Source organism: Camelus bactrianus, chromosome 8 (genome assembly GCF_048773025.1).
Source record: "Camelus bactrianus isolate YW-2024 breed Bactrian camel chromosome 8, ASM4877302v1, whole genome shotgun sequence".
Taxonomy (NCBI): Eukaryota; Metazoa; Chordata; class Mammalia; order Artiodactyla; family Camelidae; genus Camelus; species Camelus bactrianus.
In genome coordinates, this window is record NC_133546.1 from 13,539,805 (window position 1) to 13,564,583 (window position 24,779).

The following is a 24,779-nucleotide window of genomic DNA, read 5'->3' on the forward strand; positions in this document are numbered from 1 at the left end:
AACCCAGGACCTTGTGCATGCTAAGCATGCACTCTACCACTGAGCTATGCTTTCCCCTTTGATATGGTAAGGTAGAATCAATGAAGCAGAATGGAGGTTTTTGCTTTTTTATCCTTTTAAGGTTGAAGGGGGTGTTTTTTTGTCACTGTTAAGAAGTTTATGGGAATTTCTCAACTACAGTTTGTGCAAATTGTGATTAATTTATTATTAAAATATTTACGGTCAGAATCAAGCCCTTTGTTAAGCTGTGTGTCTTGCATGATACTTAAAATTGTGCCTTATACTTGGTAAATGTGTATTAAATTGGAAAGAGTAAAAGAGAAGCGAAGGGATCTTTGATGTCTCTGGTCATCAGCATTACAAATAGGAGTGTCAAATATTTAAAACTTGATGAGACTTTCTGAATCTATCAGGAAACAGATTAGAATGTCTGTCATAAAAATCTCGATTCTGAGAAGTAGACCCTGAGCGCTTTTAATTCGGGTGTGTTTTTTTACTGTGTGGTTGACTTCCTTTGAAAAGGTGTACAGACCTTCACTTCTGATCCTCAGGTTGTGAAGTTAGGAGCTGGTTAATGATTTTTGTTATGGATTCTAGCTTTGTTTAAATTCTTGCTTGTCTTCCCTGAATCCAGGATATAAAGACGGAAGTGTTGTATCTGTTCTACTCTCCTTTCCTCCTAGCTCCTGAGTTTTTAATTACATTGTTTAGCTCTGATTGTCAGAGGAATTCAGTATTTAAGTGACTGAGATGAAATTAAGTGTAGATACCTGAATTCATGGCAGATCTAAAAAAGAGGAAGATCAAGTCCCTTTTTTCTTTTGTTCATCTGGGAGCCCAGAGTGGAATCAAGTTTCTCAGGAAGAGGCTGGTAAGGTCGAGATGTCACCTTTTTTTGTAGTTGTTTGTTGTAAACTGTCAAAGACTCATTATTTCTTTTGGGCTCTCCTTAAACTTGGAAGCAATTTCTTAAATTATGTTTTTTATTTTTCTTTAGATTTTTTTTTCTGCTTCCAGGAAAGGATTTGAAGTAGAATTTTAAAATTTAATATACTTTCAAATGAGATAATAAAAGCATTATATTTAAAATACAGCAGACAGTTCACAGAGAAATAAATAATCATCAGATACCTGATATGAATAATCTAGTTGAAGATTTAGTTCCAGGAAGCCCCAGGATTAAAGAAAGGCAGAAATCATCCTGGGTTGTACCTTTCTTGTTGTCTAATGGGAACAAAAGAAAAAAACCTAAGACTGTCTTACAAGAAATAATTTTTTTCCCTCACTAAGTTTAAGGAGTCATTTATTTCCTGGGTCCTGACACAGGACATATTATTTAACATCAGAGATGTGACTTAGTTGGAATTTTGCAAAAACAGAAACAGTATGCTGTTTTTCTCGGAGCGCAGGAAAATAATAGAAAATTTTTTCTATTTCGAAAAGCATTTCTATTGTGATCTGAGGCGATATGATTTTGGAACATTATTCTCTAATAATCTTACAGGCGAACACCGTCTTGAGGTGTAACAAGGTGACATATGTATGCCTGGGGCTGAAACTGGCTTTTCTATGCCCCAAATAGAGGGCCATGCTGCTTCCCCATGGGCGTCATGGAGCTGGCTTATCCCCTGTGTTGGTACAGCCCTTTCTTCCCCTCTGGACTAAGTCAGAAAAGGACTCAACTTTGTACCACAAAGCAGGCAGGCTTTGTCCCTTTCCCCAGGTGTGCCCTAGAGCACACCCTCTTACCTCTGCCCCGTGGAATTGACTGAGTGATGTTAATCTGTATTAACTTCTATATTGGAATCTGTTCTTCACCTGGTCCCATTTGCAGGGATCGTTACCTACTGAGATATTCAACTCACATCCCATTGGCTTATCATTTATCAGTGTTTCTTGTTGATCTGTCCTGTCTTTGAGGAGGACAGTGCCAGAGGACAAGGACCACCCTCTGAGCAGCATGGAGACCGGCATGGGGGAGAGCGTGCTGGGGTACCCAGGAGTGGTGTTCAGGCTAACACCCCAGTGTGCTGTAAAAATTAACTAGGGGGTGGTTACTAGGGAGGTTGGGTTTGTTTTTTTAATGAAATAGAACACAAAGTATCAGCGCATTACTCATAATAAAGGTAAATACTGTTTTGTGAAGCTTTTATGTCAAGTTAATGGTGTGGGATGTATGTGTGTACTGTGTATGTGAAAGAATTTCTCACCATGGATTGTAGTCAAAAAGCTTAAAAGCTAAAGCTTTATACTAGTAATATAAAATATATCTATGTTTTATAACTTTCACCTATAATCTGTACATAATAGGAAAAACATGCATTTTCCCGTTAGTAATACAGAAGCAACTGTATTACTGTAATGCACTCATTTTTTTTTAAGTAAAAGAACGTGAATAAAAATAAACTTTCTTTTTTAAGAAATGTATTCTGTCAGAGTGTGTGATGCTCTAAAACCAGAATCATATATAAATTTCTAGCCCCATCTGGTGGAATATTTTTCTGTGGCCAGAAAAATGAAACATACTGAAACATGGTGATTTTTCTTGGCTGTGGGCTTTTTTTAAAAAAAAATAGAAAAGCATAGATTTAGGTCTTAAATCCAGTAACTATTTTAGGTTGATTTGGCACATTTATTTAAGAGCAAATAAATCTTAAATAAGATTTGTTGATTCCCATCTTAAAACCTGAAGTTTACTGTGTATAGATAGTGCTTAAAAAATAATGGTTCATTATAAAAATCCAGGAAAAGAAGTGTCTGAAAATGAAAGCTTTTTACAAAGTAACATCTTTAGGGAAAACACTGCAAAGATGACACATGCTTTCCCTTTCCCAAATGGATTTCAATTCAATCTTGAAATTGAAAAGCAGAGGAAATAAAACTAAAAAAAAAAAAAAAAAAAGTCTAACAAGTCACATTTGAAAACTGTGAATCATTTATTCATAGAAGATTCATAACTTAAACAGATGCTCAGATCCCAGCTGTTTAAGGAGGACACAGACAATAGCGTAGCACACCATGTAAGTTATGTAATGTTGTCTCAGCCATCTAAACTGTGGGACATTGGCTAGAACTTTGAGCCAAATTAAATAGGAAATGGTGAGGGAAGGAAAGGTGACAATATTCAGAAAATCTGCGAAGGTCCTTGGAATGACTAAGTAGAAACAGATTGTGTTTAAAAACTTATAATCTGATTCTTTGCAGCTCAGCATTTATTTCCTCTTGGAAGTAGTGATTGAATGCCTTGACTTGTTCCAATTCTGAGGGTGCAAAATCGTGTACGTTTGTAGCAGGTGTGAGACAGTGGAGAGTGGGAGGGACTGCATCGCGGAGAGCCAGGCCCCCTCCTCAGCCCTGGTGGGTTACTGCCACATCGTCCTTCCTTTCCAGCAAAAGATGGTGAAAATCTAGATTTGGGTGAAATTGCAATTTATTGTTGATAGTTTGTTCAAATCCTGAAAACACTGTGAGGGTTGACTCTTGAGTCAGATGGTTCTCTGGGCTGCGAGTTTACCGTTGTGATTCTGGAGAAAGTCAGCCAGTGCCAGCAGTCACGGGAGGATCCTCCACTGGGCTTGCTCTTGACCTCCTTATCTGCTGTCTTCTCCTCTCTGCCTCCTGCTCTTCCCACCGCAGCCCAAACAATTGCAGTCCCAGAAGTAGTTCTGACATCCCAAACTAATGTGCTGGGATTTTGCTTAGCAAACTTCAGTTTGTCAGCTTTGGCAGAGTAGCGCCTTCCTGCCAGCCCTGGCCTTACCTGGTGCCTCTTACCAGGGTTCCTTTCTTTCAGCCCTCTTAGTCTCATCCTGCCAGGTCTTTTTAACTCCATGAAGCTTTAGAAGAACAGCTGGTAGTTCTAAACCTGAAGCACATAACTGATTCCTGCACTCCAGTAACCATCTTTACTTTCTGTAGATCCGTATGTTTTTGCAAATCAGTGTGTTCTCACCTTCATAACAACTGCAGGAAGCAGCTTCTCAGTTACCTGCAACAGGAGGGGCCTGCATCCGTTCATCTCCCATTCAACAGCAATTTCAGTTTGTCTGACTTCTCTTTTTTTTTCCTGATGGAATTAAAATCAATTAGAAAATTGGTTGTTTTGCTTATGAGTGGCTGTTTTACAGATTTTAGGTTTTTCAGTTTCTGTGTATCTTCAGGTCCTCTGTTTATTCCTCTGCTACTTTTTAAACCACACATGAGAGCTGTGGAACAGATTGAAGAAAAGGCAAAGCAGAGTTGGACCATTTCTTGAGAAAGGGCCAGGAGTTAGGTAACAGCAGTGGGAGGAAGGAAGGAATTAATATACTACTTTTCTTGAACTTCATACTAGGAATGTAACAAAGGGAAAGAATTTAGGAGCCAAGATGAGTAAATCTTAGGAATAAATTTTGGTTTAGTGACTCATAAACTTCTTTTGACCAACAATGGGCCAAAGCACCATAGGTATCAAAAAACAGTAGCATCACTAAGGTTCTGATTGAGATACTAAAATATAAAATTGCAAACAAATGAAAACTCAGATGTAAATTACTTGATAAACTTTTTAACCTCCCATAGATTTTGCTGGTTTAACCATATCTGGGTGTGCAGTATTAATAACTATAATCTAACAAATGTTGGACATTTGTCCTGTTCATGGTTCTAAGCAGTTGACATTAATCAGCTTGTTTAAACTTCACAAAACCCTATGAAGTAGGCATTATTGTTATTCCGATTTTTTTTTAGTGAATCTAATTCTGCGCCGCTGCCCATGGCTTTCAAACTTTATTGACCACATCCCATAGTGAGAAATTTATCTTACTTTATGCATAGTGACCCAGTCAGTATACATACATAGGCATATATGTGACAGAAAACATCATAAAATAACATTTACCCTTACTGTGAATTGTGTACTCTTAATATTTTCTATTTTATTCTATTTAGTCCTTTTTTAAAGCTGGTTTGGGGCAACTAAATCGGCATCAGGACTCACTAATGGCTTGTTACCTACAGTTTGACAAGAACACTATGTGCTTTGCTGGGTTGCTTACCGTAGTGTGCCATACAGACACACACAACATAAATGCGCACGTGTACACACAGCTGAGACTCCTAGTGCAGAAGCCAAAGCACTCACCAAGTCCGGACACATTCTCAGGTCCACAGACCTTTTAACCAGAGTAGAATTAACCAGAGCAAAAATGCTGTAATTCCCTTGTAGACTGAAAGTAATCTTTGCCTGTACAAGGCCGGTGACAGATTATCAAATGACCTCAAATAATAATGCTGCTCTGAAAAGGAGTCATGGAAAATCAAGGTTGGAGAGACTTTAAATAGCATTTCATCCAGGCATCCGTACGATGCCTTAATCCTCTCTGTATCTTTTGTCAGTCTGCGCTTGAAACACAACCAGTGGGGGTGGCTCCCTTTTCAGACGGCCCATTCCATCTTTCTAACAAGCAGGAGAAAGTTCTTTCAGACTGAGCTGAAATCTGCCTCCCTATGACTTCTTCTTCTACATCCTTCTCACATCCCTTGTCTGAACTTTGAGATGTTTGAAGAAAACTCTCACGTGCTCGCTTTGCAGCATGGAGTCCTCCCTACAAGGTGACAACCACCACAGGCACATTAGCCCCTTGGTAACCATGTCATGCTAATCTCGCTGACGCAGGACCTGATGCACTGCACTGCGTTTGCTACTGCAGATGAATACCATCTTGGAAGCCTCTCTCAAGATCTGGCCTTGCACGGATATGTCGAAGTAACAAGCTTGCCACGAGGTACATCCTCTTGAACCTGGGGCCAAGTATGTTAAAACGTATTGGAAAATAATTTTCCTATGATAACTCTCTTAAATATGCATTTACATTTGTTTGTTTCATTTCCTATTTAAAGGATGGTATCATAAAAGTGGTATTGAGTCTTTATATAAATGACATACAAAGATAAGAAATTAAAATGTATTTAGAGAGAGCTTAGTTTGCAGATTAAAATCAGTATGGGGTATTCAGCTTTATTTATAGGATCATTCTTACTTGGGATGATCAAAGGCCATGATGCTTCATTTCTGTCACATTAAGAAGTTATTTTAGTATTACAGAAGAACCATGAAATGAATAGAAATATTGGGGGGAGGCTTTAAAGAGAAATTTACCAGTGTAACCCAACACTTTAAACCTAACAAAATTAGTTGAAAGATAAACACAATGGATATTTAAAAAAGAAAATTAAAATAAGCTTAACTGAGTGTTTTAGGTTAGTGTGAGGAAGGCTTCTTGAGCAAATAGCCTGCTTTACATTAAAAAAATAAGTAACTTGGAACACTTTGATGGAAGATTCATGAATTTACCTCAAAGGGGCAAAAATAGTAGGTTGAAAACCTCTCTGCTGCCAAGAAAATTCTTAAAAGAGACGCTGACTCTGTAAGAAGCGGTCAAAATATCATTGTGCTTTTTACGCCTTGATGATCTGAACGGACCGTACCATTTGGCGGCAAAAACAAAACAGTTGACTCAGAAAAATGAGCCATGTCAAGGGCCTCAAAGATGAAAAGTTGCCCAGGGACATTCTGGGCTGATTCCAGAGGCTGTCAGCGGGTGGCGCCGTGCACGGCACACCTGAGGGCTTCCTGTACCATTCTCATTGTCCGGGTCTTTCCCATTTCATTTGTGCTGTCCCAGCTCTCTGGGTGAACCTTGCCCTCCATAGGATGTAGTACTTAAGGAAGTTTGCATTCACCAAAGAAAGGGAGTTTAGGATTTGATCTCTATCTGAGTCCCCTGTTCCGCAACCTCTATCTGAAGCTTTGAGGATCCAAATTTTAGGTTAAGATGTTATATAAAATTTTACATATTAATATTAGTATATTTATTAATTGATATACTAACATATGTTATTTATAATTTACATTATAGAATACTTATATGCTTATAATAAATATTACACTAATATACAAAGTAACTACTTATTGGTGAATATTTGTGTATTTATATATTTAATATTTAAATGTCAAAATATTTAGTTACTAGTGACGACCATGGTCAGGATCTTTGTTTCTGTATGTTTTCTATTTTCCACACTTTTACAAAATATTTAAAATTCAGTGGAATGAGCAGTTTGAGAATATTAAAATTATATTGTTAATAAAATGGTATTCAAAGGAAGAGGATATATTAATGGCTTTTCAAATTTTATTTTAAATTAATTATATAGAAAGGAGTATAATTCTTGAACCTTAGTTGTATTGAAACTAAGACTAATAAGTATTAACTGAACTCATGATTATTGAATCAAAAAGGGTATGAATAAGTTTTAAATTGCACTAATAATGTCACAGGTTGTTGAATATTTTGTTGAAGTAGTTTCTTATGGTCTTGTCATTTTCATACCTTAAATACTTACAGAAACCTTAGAAAAATGGACAGTGTGTTATAGAGCACTTCATGGTATATAAAGAAATGATCATAAGTACCTTTGGTTAAAAGTTTATAGGTGACTCTTAAATCACCTTGTGACATAGCTTTTTGCTCACTTATCACAGATGCGGCAAATATTTTGGTGGTGGGTGTGGAAAATTCTGCGAAAGAAGGAGATCCTGGAACAATATTCTTCTTCAGGTAAGACAAGAAACAACCCCTCCAAGAGATGGGCTGCAGTGAGGTAATGTGGTCCTTAAAGGTGCAGGTATACCTCGGCTCTTAATAGTAAATGTGTTCAAAATTTATTTGTGATTTAGATATATCCTTTGATTCTTATTTGATCTAGGAGAGTTTGTCAGTTTTAGGCATCTTCTAGTAAATCCTCTTATAAAATAAAGAATGTTTTTCCCCCTAGGGAAAAGATTAGGGATTTTTTATTCATTTTGTTCTAAATTAACTTTAAGCATTATTGTCATTTTTATATCAGCTATGCAAGTCATTTACACCATTCCTAATTCGTGAGGTAAAGGGTGCACTTAACATGTTATAAAACAAGAGCATTGGACAAAGCTAAGGTCAGGAAGCACTGTGGAAATAATGGGACCCTGCAGGATGCAGGGATTTAGGGAGCCAAGTGGAATTCCCCAACTTCCAGCCTTCCTGAGAGCAAGAGGCTGAAGGAGGCCTGGACTGAGATCATTAACAGAGGCCCACTCGAGTAACTTGGCAGGTGCTTTTCATCATTTGGAAATCTGGATTTTCATTTACTAAGAATGTGTAAATATCCTGTTTCCCATCCAGTTTCAGTGCCCCTGATCAGGTGCATGCTACCTGCCCTGCTGTCTTTTCTCCCTTTTCATTTTCTTCCTTTTCTGTCTTCTCCCTCCGGAGCTCTTCAGCTCAAGTTTTAGACCACCTTACCTCCCAAAGGAATTTAGACTGGGACCGTGACACACATACACTTACTAATCCTTTTGTTTAAAGGTTGTTTTAATACCAAATACTCCAGAGTAGCTAAGAGGGCATGATAAAGATAACAGAAACCACTTCAAATAATCTCATACTATCCTCACGACGTGTGAGGAGGACCTTTTATTCCCATGTTGCAGCTGATGAAACCAAGGGTCAGAGAGATTTAGTGAATTACCCACAGTCAGGGGACTAATAAGTGGCAGAACAGAAATACATGGAACATCTACACAAATCTAAACTTTGATGATGTTTCTGTGGTCTGAGTTCTTACAGTTGATGGAAACTGGAAGCCCTGTCTTTTGTTCCTGTTGGTGCCTCTCCTTCCTTTGTCATAACCAAGAGTTATTTAGTCCAAGTGAAAGGGCATCCCTTAGACTCAAGTGAGGAATTTGGATTTCTGAGGTCCTCTAGATCAGAGCTACCTAGTAGAGACACAGTGCAGGCCACAAATGCAGGCCTCGTATGTAATGACACATGTTCTAATAGCCACATTTTTAATTGAAAAAATTAGATGAACTTAATTTTTAACCACCTAATAACATCATATATGGCCTGAAATTAATTTTACTGGTGTATTTTGTTTAACCCAACTTATCTAAACTACTATCATTTCAACATATAATCAGTCAACAAGTAATGAGATTTTATATTCTCCTTTTCATAATAAGTCTTTGAAACCCAGTGTATGTTTTACACTTAGAGCATCTCTCAGTTTGGACCAGGCATGTTTCAAGTGCTCAGTACCCACACGTGGCTTGTACGCCATCCTGCACAGTTCCTGTGACCTCTCAAATCCGTATCCTGAGACCCTACCCTGGCCTTTGGCAACAACAGTTCAGTACCTGGTCTCCCCGCCTGTCTCCTTACCCCACCACCAGTCTGTTTGTCTGTTGTAGGCAGGATAATTTTTCAGTAGGTAGTTCTGATCACCACACTGTCCTGCTTAAAATTGTATGGAATTTGACCAAACTCCTTATCACAGCACAAAGTTCCTTCAGGAGTTGGCTCCTCCCTGCCTCTGACCTGATTGCCCGCCACACCCTCACCCACAACCATTCACACCACTAGCTCTTTATTCTGGGACGTCACCTGCTCCTTCACGCCTTCTCCCTGAGCCCGGGTGCTTCCTCTGCTATGTTTCCTCCTCTTGTTTTCTCATTTGGCTCTGCTAGTTCTTAGGAACTGTGTCCCTCCCATGTATGTCCACATATATTCTGCATATCTCTGTTACAGCGTTGACTGCACTATTGTAATTGGTGGTCTGTGTATCAGTCTCTTCTGGGTTGGGAGTTCCCTGAGCAAAGGATCCAGGCCATACTCATCTTTAAGCCCATACCCACACACATATTAAGCACAGTGCTTGAGAATGTTTGAAGAATGATATGGGAACATCGTATGTTTTTAACCTTTCTTTCGTTTCCACCCTTCTTTCCTCTGGTGCAGTAACCCAGAGATGTAACTCCTTTTTTTTCTTTTTTATCTGCTACCTAAAACAGCTCAACTTGTCAAACTTCAAAAGTCAAAATAAGTTTATTTATAGTTTTTAGACATTAAATTCTGTCTCAGGCAGAATTGGATTGAGAGGGCCTTCTGTGGCTTCATTGCAGGTCTGCTGAGCACTGTAAGGATGGTGGCGTGACTCCATAGGTGCCTTTAGCCTTCTGAGGCTTTCATTTATCTCAGTCTCTTTTTTTCTGCCGCTGTTAGAAGCACGATCCTTTATTCTTTCCCTGTAGCAGAATCTGCCTAATAAGAGTAAGATGGATCTCAGAAATTTCCTTATTCTGATTTCTGTACATCAAAATTGAACCAGGTATGAAACAGTCTAGACACATGAAGTTATGTACTATTACAGTAATAGTTATTTTTTCTGCCAACCACATGAGAAATCCATGAATTTTTGAGAGGTCAGATTTTTTTATCAGAAGTTAAAAAAAAAAAAAAGCTTTCGTTTAACGTATCCATCTAGGGGCTATAATGTCAAATCAATAAAAAATCATTTTTTAAAAAAAACTGGCATTCTAGATACATTCTAGAATTATCCTAAGCATGGCTTTGTGTATGGACCTAAAGAATGTATTCTGCCTTTAACTTAGTTTATTCTTTTAAATCAGGGAAGGAGCTGCTGTGTTCTGGAATGTGAAAGACAAAACTGTAAGTAAAATGAATAAAGTGTGACAGTATTAAAATTTAGTTTTCTGAGAGTAATTAATTGTTAATTAGCACTCAATAATCTGAGCAATTAGAGAATATATCAACAGATAACCCTCAGTTTATTTGCCCTGCATTATGTGATAGTAATCTTAGCAGTATCATCTTCCAAAATTGTCTTTTTGGCTCCACTGATTTGTGGAGAATTAGAACAGTCCTAGCTACACCGCAGACAGAAGGAAGTGTACTTTTTATGTGATAACCTACGAAATGAATAAGGTACACACGGTTCCCTGGAAGCTGGCTGCACTGAGTCTTATTTCACATCAAGTTTCCTAGAACTTTCATTCACTGGAAATAATTTCTTCAATATCCCAATCAGGATTTGTTTAATGCAACTTTTTTAGAAACAGTTTGGTAACACACATCAAAGTTTTGTATTTAACTCGGCAATTTTACATCTAGAAAGTTATCCAAAGGGAATAATCACAGTTATGCATGATGAATGATGTCCAGAAACGTTCATCAGCACATTATTTATAATAACAAAAATGAGAAATAACCAAAACATATAATAATAGGCAGTTTGTTAAATACATCCATAGGGTAGAATATACTATAACTCTTGAAAATCATGTGAAAAAAAATCTATCTGTGGGAAACTGCCTGTGTATATGATACAATTAAGTTTAAAAAGCATCTTACAAGATGTAACCAGTGTAATGCCAAAGCTGTTTAAAAAACATGCCTCATACAGTCCCAGTTTTACTAAAATATACGCACACGTATTGGGGCTGGGGGAGGGAGACTGGGGAGCAGTGTCCTGGAGAAAAGGAAATGGAAATGATCAATAAATGTAAGAAAAATGTCATACAAATTGGCTATTTGAAGTTGCAAAGATATAAAAGACTAACAATACCCAGTGTAAAATGCTCTCATAGATGTTTGGATTCTAAAACTGGAAAAACTGTTTCGGAGAGCTTCTTAGCAACATTTACCAGCGTTACAAGTGTGCATGTCCTTTGGTCTAGCAAATCCTAAAGAAATATTCCCATAAGGCCCTGAAGATAGACACATACAAATGGTACATTGAAATATTGTAATAGTGAAGAGTGGAAAAAAGCCTCCACGGATGCACACCTAGGATAGTAAATCAGTTATGTTTCCCCCATTGAGGAGAACAGCACTGAAAATGTTTTCATGCACAATATGGTCCCATTTATATACAAAGCAAACTAAGTGTACATACACTGACACTGAGGGAAAAGTCTGGAAGGATATGCACTAAGTTTAATGATGGTCACCTTGGGGATTAGGAATTCAGGAGAACAGAGAGATTTACACCTCTCCATTGTTTAAATTTTTACAAGAATATGAAAAACATTTCTTTGAAGATTTGAAGAATACACACCATAATGTTACTAGTGGTTTTCTTTGGGTTGTGGGATAATGATAATTTCTGTTTTCCTCTTTAAGCCCATCTTTGTATTCCAAATGTAAAAGCAAAGGAATATATCATTCCGATTAGTTTAGTGTCAACATGAATTTGCTTTCCCTTAAAACCTAAAGAACCGAAGAAATGTCATCAAATGTAATTTTAAAATGTTATAAGCATTAACTCCGTAACATTCTTCTGTACGAGGGAGTCAAGTGTAATTTCAGGTTAATCTTCCTTTTCTTCTAGATGAAGCATGTGATGCAACTTCTAGAAAAACATGAAATTCAGCCTTATGAAATTGCACTGGTACACTGGGAAAATGAAGAGCTTAACTACACAAAAATAGAGTAAGCAACGTTTTACTGAATTTATGAAAAGGGCACTTGGAATAGCTAGCTAAAGCAGTAGAGGAGATAAGTTACTTGCAAATTTGCAGAGTAATTTTAAGGAATAAGTTATGGGTACAAAGACAGAGCCAAAATAATATGATAAATAGTAGTAGGTAGATATTATTTTTTAACTTGTCAGTCTACCGATAAATTAAAACAAGTAGGTCTAACCCCAAAATGGGAAGTTTCCCAGGCGGCCAAGATCAGTCAGGTAGCGTGCCTTCATCAGAGTGAACCTGTTAGATGATTCCGGTAAAGTCTCCTCTTCAGTAAATCCTTTTTGCGTTCTTTTCTATTGAGTTTGAGTGTAAAAAGTATAAAGTATAACGTGGGGGTGATCTAAGAGAACCACTTGTAGAATTAGGTGCCTGCAGGAAGTTTGCTCCCAGGTAAAATCTGTGGGTGGGCCACACACCTGTCTCAGCAAGAGCACAGGCGAGAGGGAGGACATCAGGGCCGAGAGAGAAGGCAGAATGGTCAGGGCGGAAAGGTCTTTCTCCTCCTTAAGTTACCTGTCTAGTGGAATGTGGGGAAAAAAGTCTTTGTGTTGAGAAAGGAAGTGACGGAAGCTGAGCTTTAGAGAAATTTGGAAGAGACCCCAGCTGTAGAAAGACCGGATGGGAGAAGAGCTAAGGAATGATGGCCCAGCGCGGAGGAGCTGCTCACCTCGTGCCAGGCACCGTTCCGCGTGCTTTCCTGCATCATTTCGTTTACTCCTTACGAAACCCCTGGGATTGTAGCCAGCCAGCTTTCAGGTGAGGTTCAAAGATGTTAGGCACCTGACTCGCGAGTGAGGACCCGGGCCCATGGTGGGTGAAGGCGAAAGTGATGCTGTGAGCCTGGGACACAACAAATGCAGAGCCAAGAGAATTTTATTCGTTTTATTCATTATATTCAGTGTTAAGAACTCAGCTTTGTGGTTATGGTTGCCATGAATTCCCCTCCTGTACTCCCAGATCCAGCCACGGCTTACTAGGCACTGTCCTGCACCCACCCACAGACACACACTCAGACACATAGACACATGCAGACACACACACACACACAGACATGCATGCAGACACAGACAGACACAAACACACGCAGACATGCAGACACACAGACACTCATGCAGACACACACACAGACACAGACACACACACAGACACGCATGCAGACACAGACACACTCAGACACACACAGAGGCAGACACACACACAGATACGCGTGCAGACACACACAGACAGATACACGCAGAGACATGCAGACACACACAGACAAGCATACAGACACAGACACACACTCAGCACCTTATAGTCTGGAGGAGGAAAGTCCTTGACTCTTTGGATCTCGGAGTCAGCAATTTGGTTTCATCAAAAAGACCACCCTCGGGGCCACCAGATGAGGGGCTGGGTGAGTCCCACCTGTGACCCCAGGTCTCTGCAGCCTCACCTAGTTCTCTGCTCCTTCGTGAAGCATCGTGTTCACTCTGCCCTCTTTCTATCTTCTCTGTTTCCCTCCACCTGAGGCAGTCAGAGCAGGCTCTGCCTCTCCGCCTTCCCGTGGGCTGCCTTGTCCACCTCCCTCTGTCCATCTCTTCCTGTCTGCGTCTCTCATGAAGGTTTACCTTCCACTTTTCCTGTTTGCTTTTGGTGTTTCTCTCCCCCATTCCCTCCCTGTCCCCACCCCCGGGTCATTCCAGGGTGCTCTCTGTGTACATCTTAGGTTTTCACAGCTGCCCTGACTCCCTCCCCATCACGTCATTCAGCATTTTTTTCACTTAGCAATTTACTGTAATCATTTTCCCTTTTCTTCTAAATATCCTTTCAAAACATGCCTGTTCATTTTTGTTATAAGGAATCCCCACTTGTAAAGGAACCATTCTGTTGAATGTTTAGTTTCTTTCCTGATTTCGTACTGTTAAACACTTGACCATAAAAAGTTTTTTGTACATAAATCTTCTTTGCACCTTTGATTATTTCCTTAAGGTAAATTCCTAGATGTGGAATTAGTTGGATCATAGAATATAAGAAAATTTATTAAGACTCTTGATACAAATTGTCAAAATGACCTCTAGAAAGATTATAAGGTGACTTTTTCAAAAGAAAAAATTAAAGTCCTTCTTAAGACTTAGAAAATACTTTTTTTTCCCTCTTTTCTCAGGGGGCAGTCAAAACTTCACAGAGGGGAAATCTGGTTAAATTCAGAGCTAGATTTAGATGACGCCATTCTAGAGAAATTTGCTTTCTCAAATGCTCTTTGCCTTTCAGGTAAGTTATTACTTGTCAGAGAAGTTATTACATAGTCTTCATTTGATCAAGGGATGTTTACGTATTTAGTAAAGATTATGGTGTTTTTCACAGAATACTCAGCAAAGCCTTTTCCTTTTTTTTTCCTCCAAAAGAAAAAATATATATAGTATAGAGTATAAAATATGGTGTCCATGCTTTACTTAACTCATTCCTTATTAGTTGTACTGATAAAGCTTACCTCTTCAGAAATATTTTTATATTATTATTATTATTATTATCACTGCCTTTGTCCTCTCCCCTTCTCCCTGAGATTGTTAGTCTTAGGTTGTCCCTAATCCAGGTGGAGAAAGCCCAGCCTTGTGTGATTGGGCACAGGCCTCTGTGTAGGGAAACATACTCTGGTTTTTTCACAGGAATGGGACAGAGAGTCACAATGGCTCTAAGTTTTTTCAGAAAGATCCATGCACCTGAATAAAACCATAGAAGTTCTCTAGGAAATGTTCCTGCCACCTGTGTACACTAGGCTGCTGTTGCTCCAGCCTGTGCGTACCACTCTTGGAGGCTGTGGGACTTCTGAGCTGTACCCACAGCCCAGAGTAGTGTAAGGGAAGATGGAGAGAGCCTGACTCCTGCCCCACCTACAGAGCCACCCTTAGTTCCAGGATGTAGCTTATCCTCTGGGTTTCTGAGATGCAGTATTAGAAAATCAAGGACTCAGCCCGATGCAGCTTTGGTCCACCAGCAGAGCTTGGAAATTGACTCAGTTTCTTCTGTCTCTACTTAGTGCTGTCTTTAATAATAATAATTATTCTTAAATTTCAGTTTCAAATTTTTTGCACATTTGCTCCTTAAACTATTATTGAAATGGCAATGAAGGCTCTGTGCAATTTTGCATTTTATAGAAACATGAATGTGATGGTAATGAAATGTTTCATTGTTCATTTTTTTCCCCAGTGAAACTGGCTATCTGGGAAGCATCACTGGATAAATTTGTTGAATCTATTCAGTCGATTCCAGAGGTAATTATGCCAATTTTACGCTTATTTTCAAGAATTGAGTTCTGTTGGGGAAAAACACAAATTTCCCGCTATATAATGATGTATTTAGGAGTATAATAAAGTAATAATAAACACTAGGAAAGCTACACTGAATTTCAACAAACAAACAAAAGAACCTCTAGGTACATATAAAATGATGAAACAAGAAGCCTTTTAAAACATAAAATTCAAATTGCTTTCCTCTAATGGTATAATATTTTTAAGGTAACTGAATAGAAGGGGAAAAAAATGAAATGTTTCCTCTCTAAAGAAGGAAATTGTGACTAATTTTCTTAATTAGCAAGTGTTTTGAGGTGTTCAGGTTTTTGAGCACAAGCCGCCTGTTCTTGCTTGGCCTTTGCAATAAACCTTTCTCTGCTCCAAAAAAATAAATAAAATAAAAAGCATTCTGACAAATTATGAGGAAAACAGTGGCATGAAAAAATGCATATATAGTTACATCAGAATTTCAAAAAACATTAAAAATCATGTTTACTGTAATTAACTTTACTGTGTTTTTACTGTGAAAGAATAACTACACTTGGGGAAAGAGGGCCTGGTTTTTCAATAAGAGATTAGGAGTTTATACCATAGAAAAGGCTAGTGGGAAGGGAAATGTGTGTATGTTTGTATCTATTTTTCCCCCTCCCAAATAGGCTTTAAAAGCTGGGAAGAAAGTGAAACTCTCTCATGAAGAAGTTATGCAGAAAATGGGTGAACTCTTTGCCCTAAGGTAAAATTTTCTCTGTAAATAAAATATTTCAAATGTTTAACAATCTCTAGAAAATATTCCTGTAGCTCTGTGGTAAAGAGCAGACTTTCATATTTTTATGGGAATTGCAGCTATTTTTATTTCATTCGTTATAAGCATGGAGAACTCCTGCCCACCAGGAGCAGCTGGGCTATGTTAGGACTACCCTGGAAGAAATTCTGCATGTGCAAAAGAGACCGCAGTTAACCTACATTAAACCTGCATCAGGGAATGTAGTAGATGTTCTTTGAAGATGGAAAGACGTATTCTGGAATTTGGACAATGGGAATTCACAGTGAAAGAGTATCACTGCATTGTAATGCTAAATAGACCTAATTGCTATGGAAAAGTTATGCACACATTTCATTGACCCTGGGACACCGTAAGATGCCACGGGAGAGTAAAAATGCTGCCAACTAATGTACGAGACAGTGCTTTTTTATCAGAGAATTTTAATTTTGCACTTACTGAAGTAGCTCTTTCAGTCTTACCTGGATGTCAGTTTTACCCCATTCCCTCTTGGCCACGCATAAAAAGGAAAGCGTAAGGGAAATAAATTGTCTAAGTCAATGACAGCTGAGTCACCACTGCCACCTGTGCAACGTCGTCAATTTTAAAGATGTCTCCCATTTTCAAAGATGGTAAAATGGGAAGATCGGTGTCTTAAAATTGATGACATATGATTCATTTAAAATTAAGTTAAATCAATTAAGTTCTCCAGTCTATTTTATTCTTGTAATTTTCTGAGCATTTATGAAGTAAATCGTGGTGAATCTTGCTGCTGTTCTCACTAGGCGGCATTCTCGGTGTTTCATCCCTTGTGCTGTGTGGGATGAGTCACTGGCATTCACTGGGAACAGTTTAGCTGGGAGTGGTTTTTCTGCGCTCTCTGTACATGCTTGGCCTGGAGGGAAGTGGTCCATTGTTTCATCACCTGTGCCTTTCTCAGAGCTCAGGGCCCCTAACTCAGGGCGCCGACAAAAATAAAACCCCATGCGTCAGGAGCATCCCGCAGCACATCTGAAGCCTTGAGCTCTCTAAGAAGTGGCATAGAGAGACTCCTCTCCACTTCTCCTGGTGATGCGAGCAGAATTTGATATAGCTAATTATAATGTCAAAATGCAGAAGTTGGGGGGAGGATGTAGCTCAAGTAGTAAAGCACATGCTTAGCATGCATGAGGTCCTGGGTTCAATCCCCAGTACCTCCTCTGAAAAACAAATAAATAAACAAACCTAATTACTCCCCTCCACCAAAAAAAAAAAAAATAGCGGAAGTTAGGACCAAATCTACTTAGGTTTGTGAATAGTTCCTATACAGTCTTCCTGTTCTTATCCTAATTTTTCTTCTCTTTACAATAAGAGTGCTTATGTGTTATTAAAAGGAATATGGTGAATCTGTGAAGAGAAAAAGAAGTAGAAATGTGGCAGGTTATTCTAGGTTAGAAGTTAAGTCACAAATTGTACAAGGTATGATCCCACTTGTGTAAACAAACAAAAGTGTTCATCTTTGTCTTGATGTGTGTGCGTACTACCAGACACGCACGTGGGCACACACACGTGCGCAGGCACGTACACACACATGTATATGCATAGACGCAGATCTGGGAGGTCACAGCAGGGTGTTTGCAGGGCCTAAAGGATTTCAGTTGTGTGTTAGGGTGAGAGGTCTGACCACTGTTTTCTGAATTCTTCTCTAGGGTTTTTATTTTTTATGGTGAACAGCTATTTATGTGTTACTTCTACAACTTAAATTTTCATTTAAAAGCAAACTCAGGCCTCATATGTTAAAAAGGGGGAAATTTAGAGGAAGTGTGTGTGTGTGTGTGTGTGTGTGTGTGTATTTGCTTGTCCAATGTTGCTCATACACTGGCAGGATACAAAGGAAACAAACTGGTTACCCATAAGAAAGATGGGGACAAGAACAGGGGTAAGATTGGTCAATTTTTACTTTTTTCTATCCTTTTTTATTTTTGAGCCATGTGATTATCCACCAAATATATATATATAGTAACAAATTTTAATGAAACAAGCAAGCTTAGAGAATTTTTAATCAGGTGTTTTTTTCCCTATGTACTTCATAAATGTTAATATAAAGATTGGATTAATTGGTTGCAAATTTGAAATTTTTTAATTTACATGTTCCTCAGAAGTAAAAGAATCAGCATTAAAAAATATTTTCACAAAGTACCATGTAAATACGAAATAAAATAGAGACCGTGATTTCTTAATTCAAGTAAAAAACTAAAAAGTTCTAATTTTCCTTTTTTTAAGACACCATATAAACTTGAGGTCAGACTTCTTGATCACTCCTGATTTCTACTGGGACAGAGAAAACCTGGAAGAACTTTATGATAAAACTTGTCGGTTCCTCAGCATTACTCGTAGAGTTAAGGTATGTATTTTGCACTTATACTGAGAAAGACACAGTGTCACCCATAAGTTGTATGACTATGTGAAGAGAAATTTTCAATTAAGTTAATGTGTTCAACTGCTTTTAGAGAAGTATCTTGTTTGACTTCTATTCAGATCTCTAGATTTCCCCTTCTTGTTTTCCTGTGTACAGTCTTCAACTTTTGCATTAAAAGATAATCTGATATTTGCTCTACAGACTGGATAAGATTGGTAAGAGTCTGGAGGCCTAGTGGTCTGTTAGGAAGTTCTTATCAAGTTTGAAGCAGGAGTTCGTGGGGTCCGGAACTTTACTGGTGACAGCGAGAGTAGAAATGAATTTAGGAAACAATCCTTTCAGACAAATCAAGTGGTTGGTCCTGGGAGGCCAGGGAGAAGGAAGAGTAAGGATGACTGTGTACCTGTGGGTGACAGGTAGAAAGACAGCAAATTACAGAGAGGTTCGGGGTTGGGGGAGGAGCCAGATTTAGGGTGTGTTGAGAGTAGAGCAGTAAGAAGGCATCTGATTAGAACGGTCACAAAACCATTTAGAAGTGTGGAAGCAAAGTTGAGGACAGAGGCATCTGTACCAAGATAACAACAGAAGTGAGTGGAGGTGGTCATGATGGAGGTAAACCACATGGGGAAAGAGAGCAGAAAACAAAGTGGACATTAGTACAAGTGTGCGCAGTTTGGTGAAATTTTATCACGTGTGTCGATCCAGGTGATCACAAGATCTGGACACAGAGCTATTCTGTCCCTGCAGAGATCTCCCTTGTGCTGTCCATTTATAGTCACACCACTCCCTCCCCCACCAACCCTGACTCCTGGCAATGAGTAATCTCTTCTGCAGCTCTATAATTTTGTCATTTGGGGAACGTTACGCAAATAGAATCGTGCAGTATGTGACTTTTAAGATGCGCTTCTTCCAGTGAACATAGAACCCTCGAGATCCACCCAAGTTCTTGCCTGTATCAATCCCTGCCTTCTTATGGGTTACTTAGACATTTTGGGGGGATTCCATTTTAATTTATGTTGTTTTTGAGTTTCTCTCTTTGCATGGATACTTAGCGGTTGCTCTAGGTTTTACATTACACAGACCTAACTTACCGCAATCCACCTGTTTTGACATTTTGCCAGATTAAATCAAGCATAGAAACCATACAACACTTTACATCCCTTTACTCTCCACTTTGAGTGTTATAATGTCATCGGTGTTACAATTTTTGCTTCAGCCATCAAACATAATTTAGAAGACTCGAGGAAAACGAAATTCTACTATATTTACCCGTATTTTTATTCTTTTTTTTTTTTTCCAATGTTGTTCCAAGATTTCTTCTTTCATTGTTTCCTTTCTGTTTGAAGAATGTGTTTTAGCCATCCTTTTAGGGTAAGTCTGTGGAAGCCCATTCTCTTAGTTTTTCTTTATCTGCGAGTGCCTAGTTTTCCCTGTCATCCTGAAGGATTTTTTCACTAGATAGAGGATTCTGAGTTGACAGTTCTTGTCCTTCAGCACCTAAAAATTACTGTGCAGCTTTCCTCTGGCCCCTATGCTGGTTTCTGAGGAGAAATCTCTCTTTCTGTGACTTGACTGTCAGATCTTTAATCAGCCACCAAGCCTTTGAGTCTCCGTCCACTTTTTTCCTAGTCTGCTTTCTCTCTGTTGCTTGTATTGGGGAATGTCCATCGTTCTAGCCTCAGTTTCACTGATTGTTTCTGTTACTTTCATTCAGCTCTTGAGCCCATTGAGTTTTTATTTTGTTTATTGTATTTTTCAGTTCTAAAATTTCCATGATTCTTCATGCTTTCTATTTCTTTGCTGAGACTTAGTTTTTAGGGTTTTATTTCATGTGTTTCAAGTGTGTTCACAATTGCTTGTTGAAGCATTTTTATGGTGGTTACTTTAAAGTCCTTCTCAGATAATTCCAACATCTAATCCACCTTGATGTTAGTGTCTACTGACTGCCTTTTCTCATCCCCTCCTGCTAATTTTGATACCTCCAATTTCCCTTAATGCCTGAAGTGTTATGCTCAAGTGTTTTTTCTTGATATACAATGACCTCCGTGTTCTCTCCTTTTTCCAATCTTGGTTCTATCAAAAATAAATAACTTAAAATTCAAAAATCCACCAAGTCTCATTGAATGCTGTGGCAGCTCTGGTACCTACAGTTTTTTTCTCCAAGCCAGACACTTTCCTTTGAATAACCACATCGAATTTCCTGCAGTTGTCATTAATCTTGTTATCACCTGTTCCCGGAAACAGCCCGGGAAAGTAGAAGTCATCACTAGTGGTCAAGGAGAGAGGACCATTCTAAGCTATATTGCTTCTAGCTGACACAGAAATATTGATTAGTGATACTTTAAGAATCAAATTTCAGTGCATCAACAGCCTAACTGGACACAGATTTGACAATCCAGATGTGAAAAGCATTGGACTTCCACGGTTGTGGAGTGTCTTCGCAAGCTGAAGGTCCAGGGGATATAAAAGAAGTGTACTAAAAGCTGAGGAGGAATAGGTGAGGGATCTCCTGTGGTTGTATTAGTTAGTTTCTGCTGTGTAACAAATTGCTCCAGAATTAAGTGACTTAAAATAGCACTTATTATATCCGTATTTGTGAGTCAGGAATCCAGGTGCAGCCTAGCTGGTCCTCTGGCTCTTTCACAAGACTGAAGTCACCCAGGAATCAGCTGGGTAGGATTCAGTTCCTCTGGGCCATTGGAGCCAAGCCTTAGTTCCTCGTGAGCTCTTGGCAGAGGCCTCCCTCAGTTCCTCGACATGTAGGCTTTTCTGTAGATGCCCTCACAAACATGGCAGCCACTTCATCGTGGGGAGCAGGTGGGCAAGCAGGGGAGAGAGAGCTAGCGAGGCAGAGTCACAGTCTTTTGTAAGCTACTCACAGGAATGACATCCGTCACTCTTGCCGTATTCTGTGTGTTGAAAAGAAGTCACTCAGCCCAGCCCACGGTCGAGGGGAAGAGACTACACAAGGTGTGACCACTGGAGGTGGGAATCTTGGGTGGCATCTTAGAAGTCTCTCTACCACTGACTTCAGGTTTTGAAAAAGGTGGAGAGAATTTTAGAAGCCTGCTTCATAAGCACTGTGACCCCCATCTCCTCACACTGCCACAACATTTGTGATTCCCAGCTTCAGGCCACCAAAGGCACCACTACCACTGTCAGTCTCCCTTTGTTCAGAATCGTCAGTGAGCCCACTGTCACTGCCCCTGCCTCTTGACCCAGGCAGGGTTGGTGCAAAAAGAAATGTTCTGATCTTTGACCTGCACAGTGTCCTTTTTCGTGTGTCTGTCCTCACTATTCAAGATGGAATTATTGACATCAGGTCTATGACTGAGGACACCTCCTTCAGTGAAGAGCAGTACCTTGACAACCAAACGGTCATCTGTTCATGGCTAAGATCAAGTGCAAACATGAGAAGGGTGTCAGTGAGAGTAAAAGGGCTGTCGAAGCCCCTCATTGCCACCCCCCCCCACCTGTCATATGGCTGAGTGGACGCCTTCTTCCAGTATCAAAGCCAGTTTGGGATTGGGTCCCTCCATGAAGGGACTGACATCTGTACCTCTGTGAGGCACTAGCAGTTGGAGAATCCGATGCTGACCCAGTACCCTAGACCAGTGGAGAAAGCCCTCTGCAATGCCATCCAGACAAGGCTTCAATCCCTTGTGGTGGCTCTCGCTATAGCCCCAAGATCTTAAATCCATGGGACGAGGTAAAGCTGGACTTATTTACAGACAACGTGATCTTATATGTAGACTCTCCTAAAGAATCTACAAAGAAACTACTGAAACTAATAAGTGAATTTATCAAGGTTGCAAGATGCTAGGTCAGTACATAAAAAATAATTGTTTTTCTTTATCTACCAATGAACAATTGGAAAGTGAAATTTTTAAATACCTTTACAATAGCATCAAAAACTTGAATTACTCAGTAATAAAAATTTTTAAGTGTACCCTGAAAACTAAAAGATACAGCTGCGAAACTAAATAAATGAAGACATAGACCATGTTTATAGAAGACTCAGTATTATTAAGATGTTACTTCTCTTGAAAATTGGCCTGTTCGGCCAAATCCCAGTTAAAATCCCAGCAAGCTTTTTAATATCTAACAAGTTGATTTTAAAACAGAAATGCAAGGGGCCTGGACTAGCCAAAGCAAATTGAAAAAAGGACAAAGTGGAGGGGTTTTATTTTCTTATTTTAAGACTCAAGCTACAGTAGTCAAGACAGTTGAATATTGGTAAAAGAATAGACATATACATTAATGGAACAGAATAGAGCCCAGAAGTAGACCTGCACACATATGGGCAATTGATTTTTGACAAATATAAATTAATTCAATGACAAAGGGATAATCTTTTCAACAAATAGCGCTACAACAATTGGATAGCCATGTGTAGGGGGGAAAATGAACCCTATCCTTTACTTCACACCATTTTTAAATAAATCAGAGACCTAAATATAAAAGCAAAAATTATAAAACCTCAGGAAGGATATGTAGGAGAGAAGCCTCATGGCCTTGGGGCAGGCAAAGATTTGTTAGGACAAAAAAAAAAAAAAAAAAAAAAAGAACCTTGGAGAAAGAATTTGATAAGTTGAACTGCATCAAAACTAAAACTACTGCTCTTTGAAAGACACTCTTAAGAAAATGAAAAGACAGATCACAGGCGGGGAGGAAGTAGTCTCAGTATACAACCTGACAAAGGACTTGTCCAGAGCACACAAAGAACTTCCACTCAGAAGTAAAAAGACAACCCAGTTTTTTTAATGGGCAAAAGATTTGAGCTGACACTTCACAAAATAGGTGAGTGGCCAAATGAGCACAAAAAGATGTGCAACATTATGGCTTATCAGAGAAGTGCAAATTAACAGCACAATGCGATATCACTGCACACTCATTAAAATGGCTAAGGTTAGAAAGAGTGACGATACCAAGTGTTAGGAAGGATGTGGAGCAGCTGGAACTTTCGTACATTACTTGTGGGAATAGAAATTGATGGTACAACCACTTTGCAGAAACAGCCTGGCCAGTTTCTTATAAATTTAGTCGTGTGTTACTAAATGATCCACCAGTTCCTCTCCTAAGTACTCATGAGAAATGAAAACATATGTCCTCAGATTAATTTGTACACAGATGTTCATAGCAGCTTTATTCTTAATAGCCAAAAGAAAAGCAGTCGAATGTCCATCAGTAGGAGAATGGGCAGACAAACTGAGGGATCTCCATACAGTGGAATACTGCCCAGCAGTAGAAATAATTAATTACCAATCCATGCAACAACACGGATGAATAACAGAGTCAAAAAAAATCTAGACACAAAAGAATACATGCTGTTAATAGGAAACTCTAGAAAGTGAAATCTGATCTGTGGTTATAGAAAATAGATCAGGGATTCCCTAGGGCTTGGGGAGGTGGGGGTAGGGCAGTAGATTCCAAAGAGGCACGAGGGAATTTGAGGCGATAGAAACGTTGTGGCTGGGTGGGGAGAGTATAGCTCAGTGGTGGAGTGCATGCTTAGCATGCACGAGGTCCTGGGTTCAATCCCCAGTACCTCTGTTAAAAAAAATAAATAAAATTTTGAAAAAAAGAAAGGTTGTGACTGGTACTTATATGGGTATATTTTTGTCAAAAGTCTTCACATTTTATACTTAGAGTGGAAACAAATGTGCTTTACTGTATGTAAATTATGACTCAACAAAGTTAATTTCAAAAGAAAGCCTCTTGTGAGAATTCTTTAAGGACATTAAGCAGAAGCATCAGCCTGGCTGAGGCAGCCTGACTTACTGGGGACAGGCTTGAAAGCAGTCCAAAGTTAACAGCTCTTGGATGGCTCTCCTTTTTCTCTTGGGATGAAGACCTCTCAAGGAACCATGATGGTTGAGATGAGGCCAAGCAGATGCAGACCTCTTCTGATAGCCAGCCTGTTGTGCTGACTTAAGTCAGTGACAGTGGCTGAGCAATAACCAAGATAAACCAGCTGCTGGGCAAGTTTGGGCTTGGGCA

General features: G+C 39.1%; 1 protein-coding gene across 2 annotated transcripts in view; it reads left to right on the forward strand.

Annotated features, from left to right (window-relative positions):
- The window catches only part of RMND1 (required for meiotic nuclear division 1 homolog), a 38,499-nt gene that overhangs the window by 6,269 nt on the left and 7,451 nt on the right, over positions 1–24,779 (forward strand). For both annotated transcript variants that reach the window (XR_006728588.2, XM_010965717.3), the window contains exons 3-10: positions 5,657–5,765; positions 7,526–7,601; positions 10,490–10,529; positions 12,211–12,311; positions 14,496–14,602; positions 15,539–15,603; positions 16,278–16,354; positions 18,644–18,764. Coding sequence is in view for 1 of the 2 variants with exons in the window: in XM_010965717.3 (XP_010964019.1) it covers positions 5,657–5,765; positions 7,526–7,601; positions 10,490–10,529; positions 12,211–12,311; positions 14,496–14,602; positions 15,539–15,603; positions 16,278–16,354; positions 18,644–18,764 (696 nt within the window). In the remaining variant the exon portion in view is untranslated. The remainder of the gene's footprint in view (positions 1–5,656; positions 5,766–7,525; positions 7,602–10,489; positions 10,530–12,210; positions 12,312–14,495; positions 14,603–15,538; positions 15,604–16,277; positions 16,355–18,643; positions 18,765–24,779) is intronic.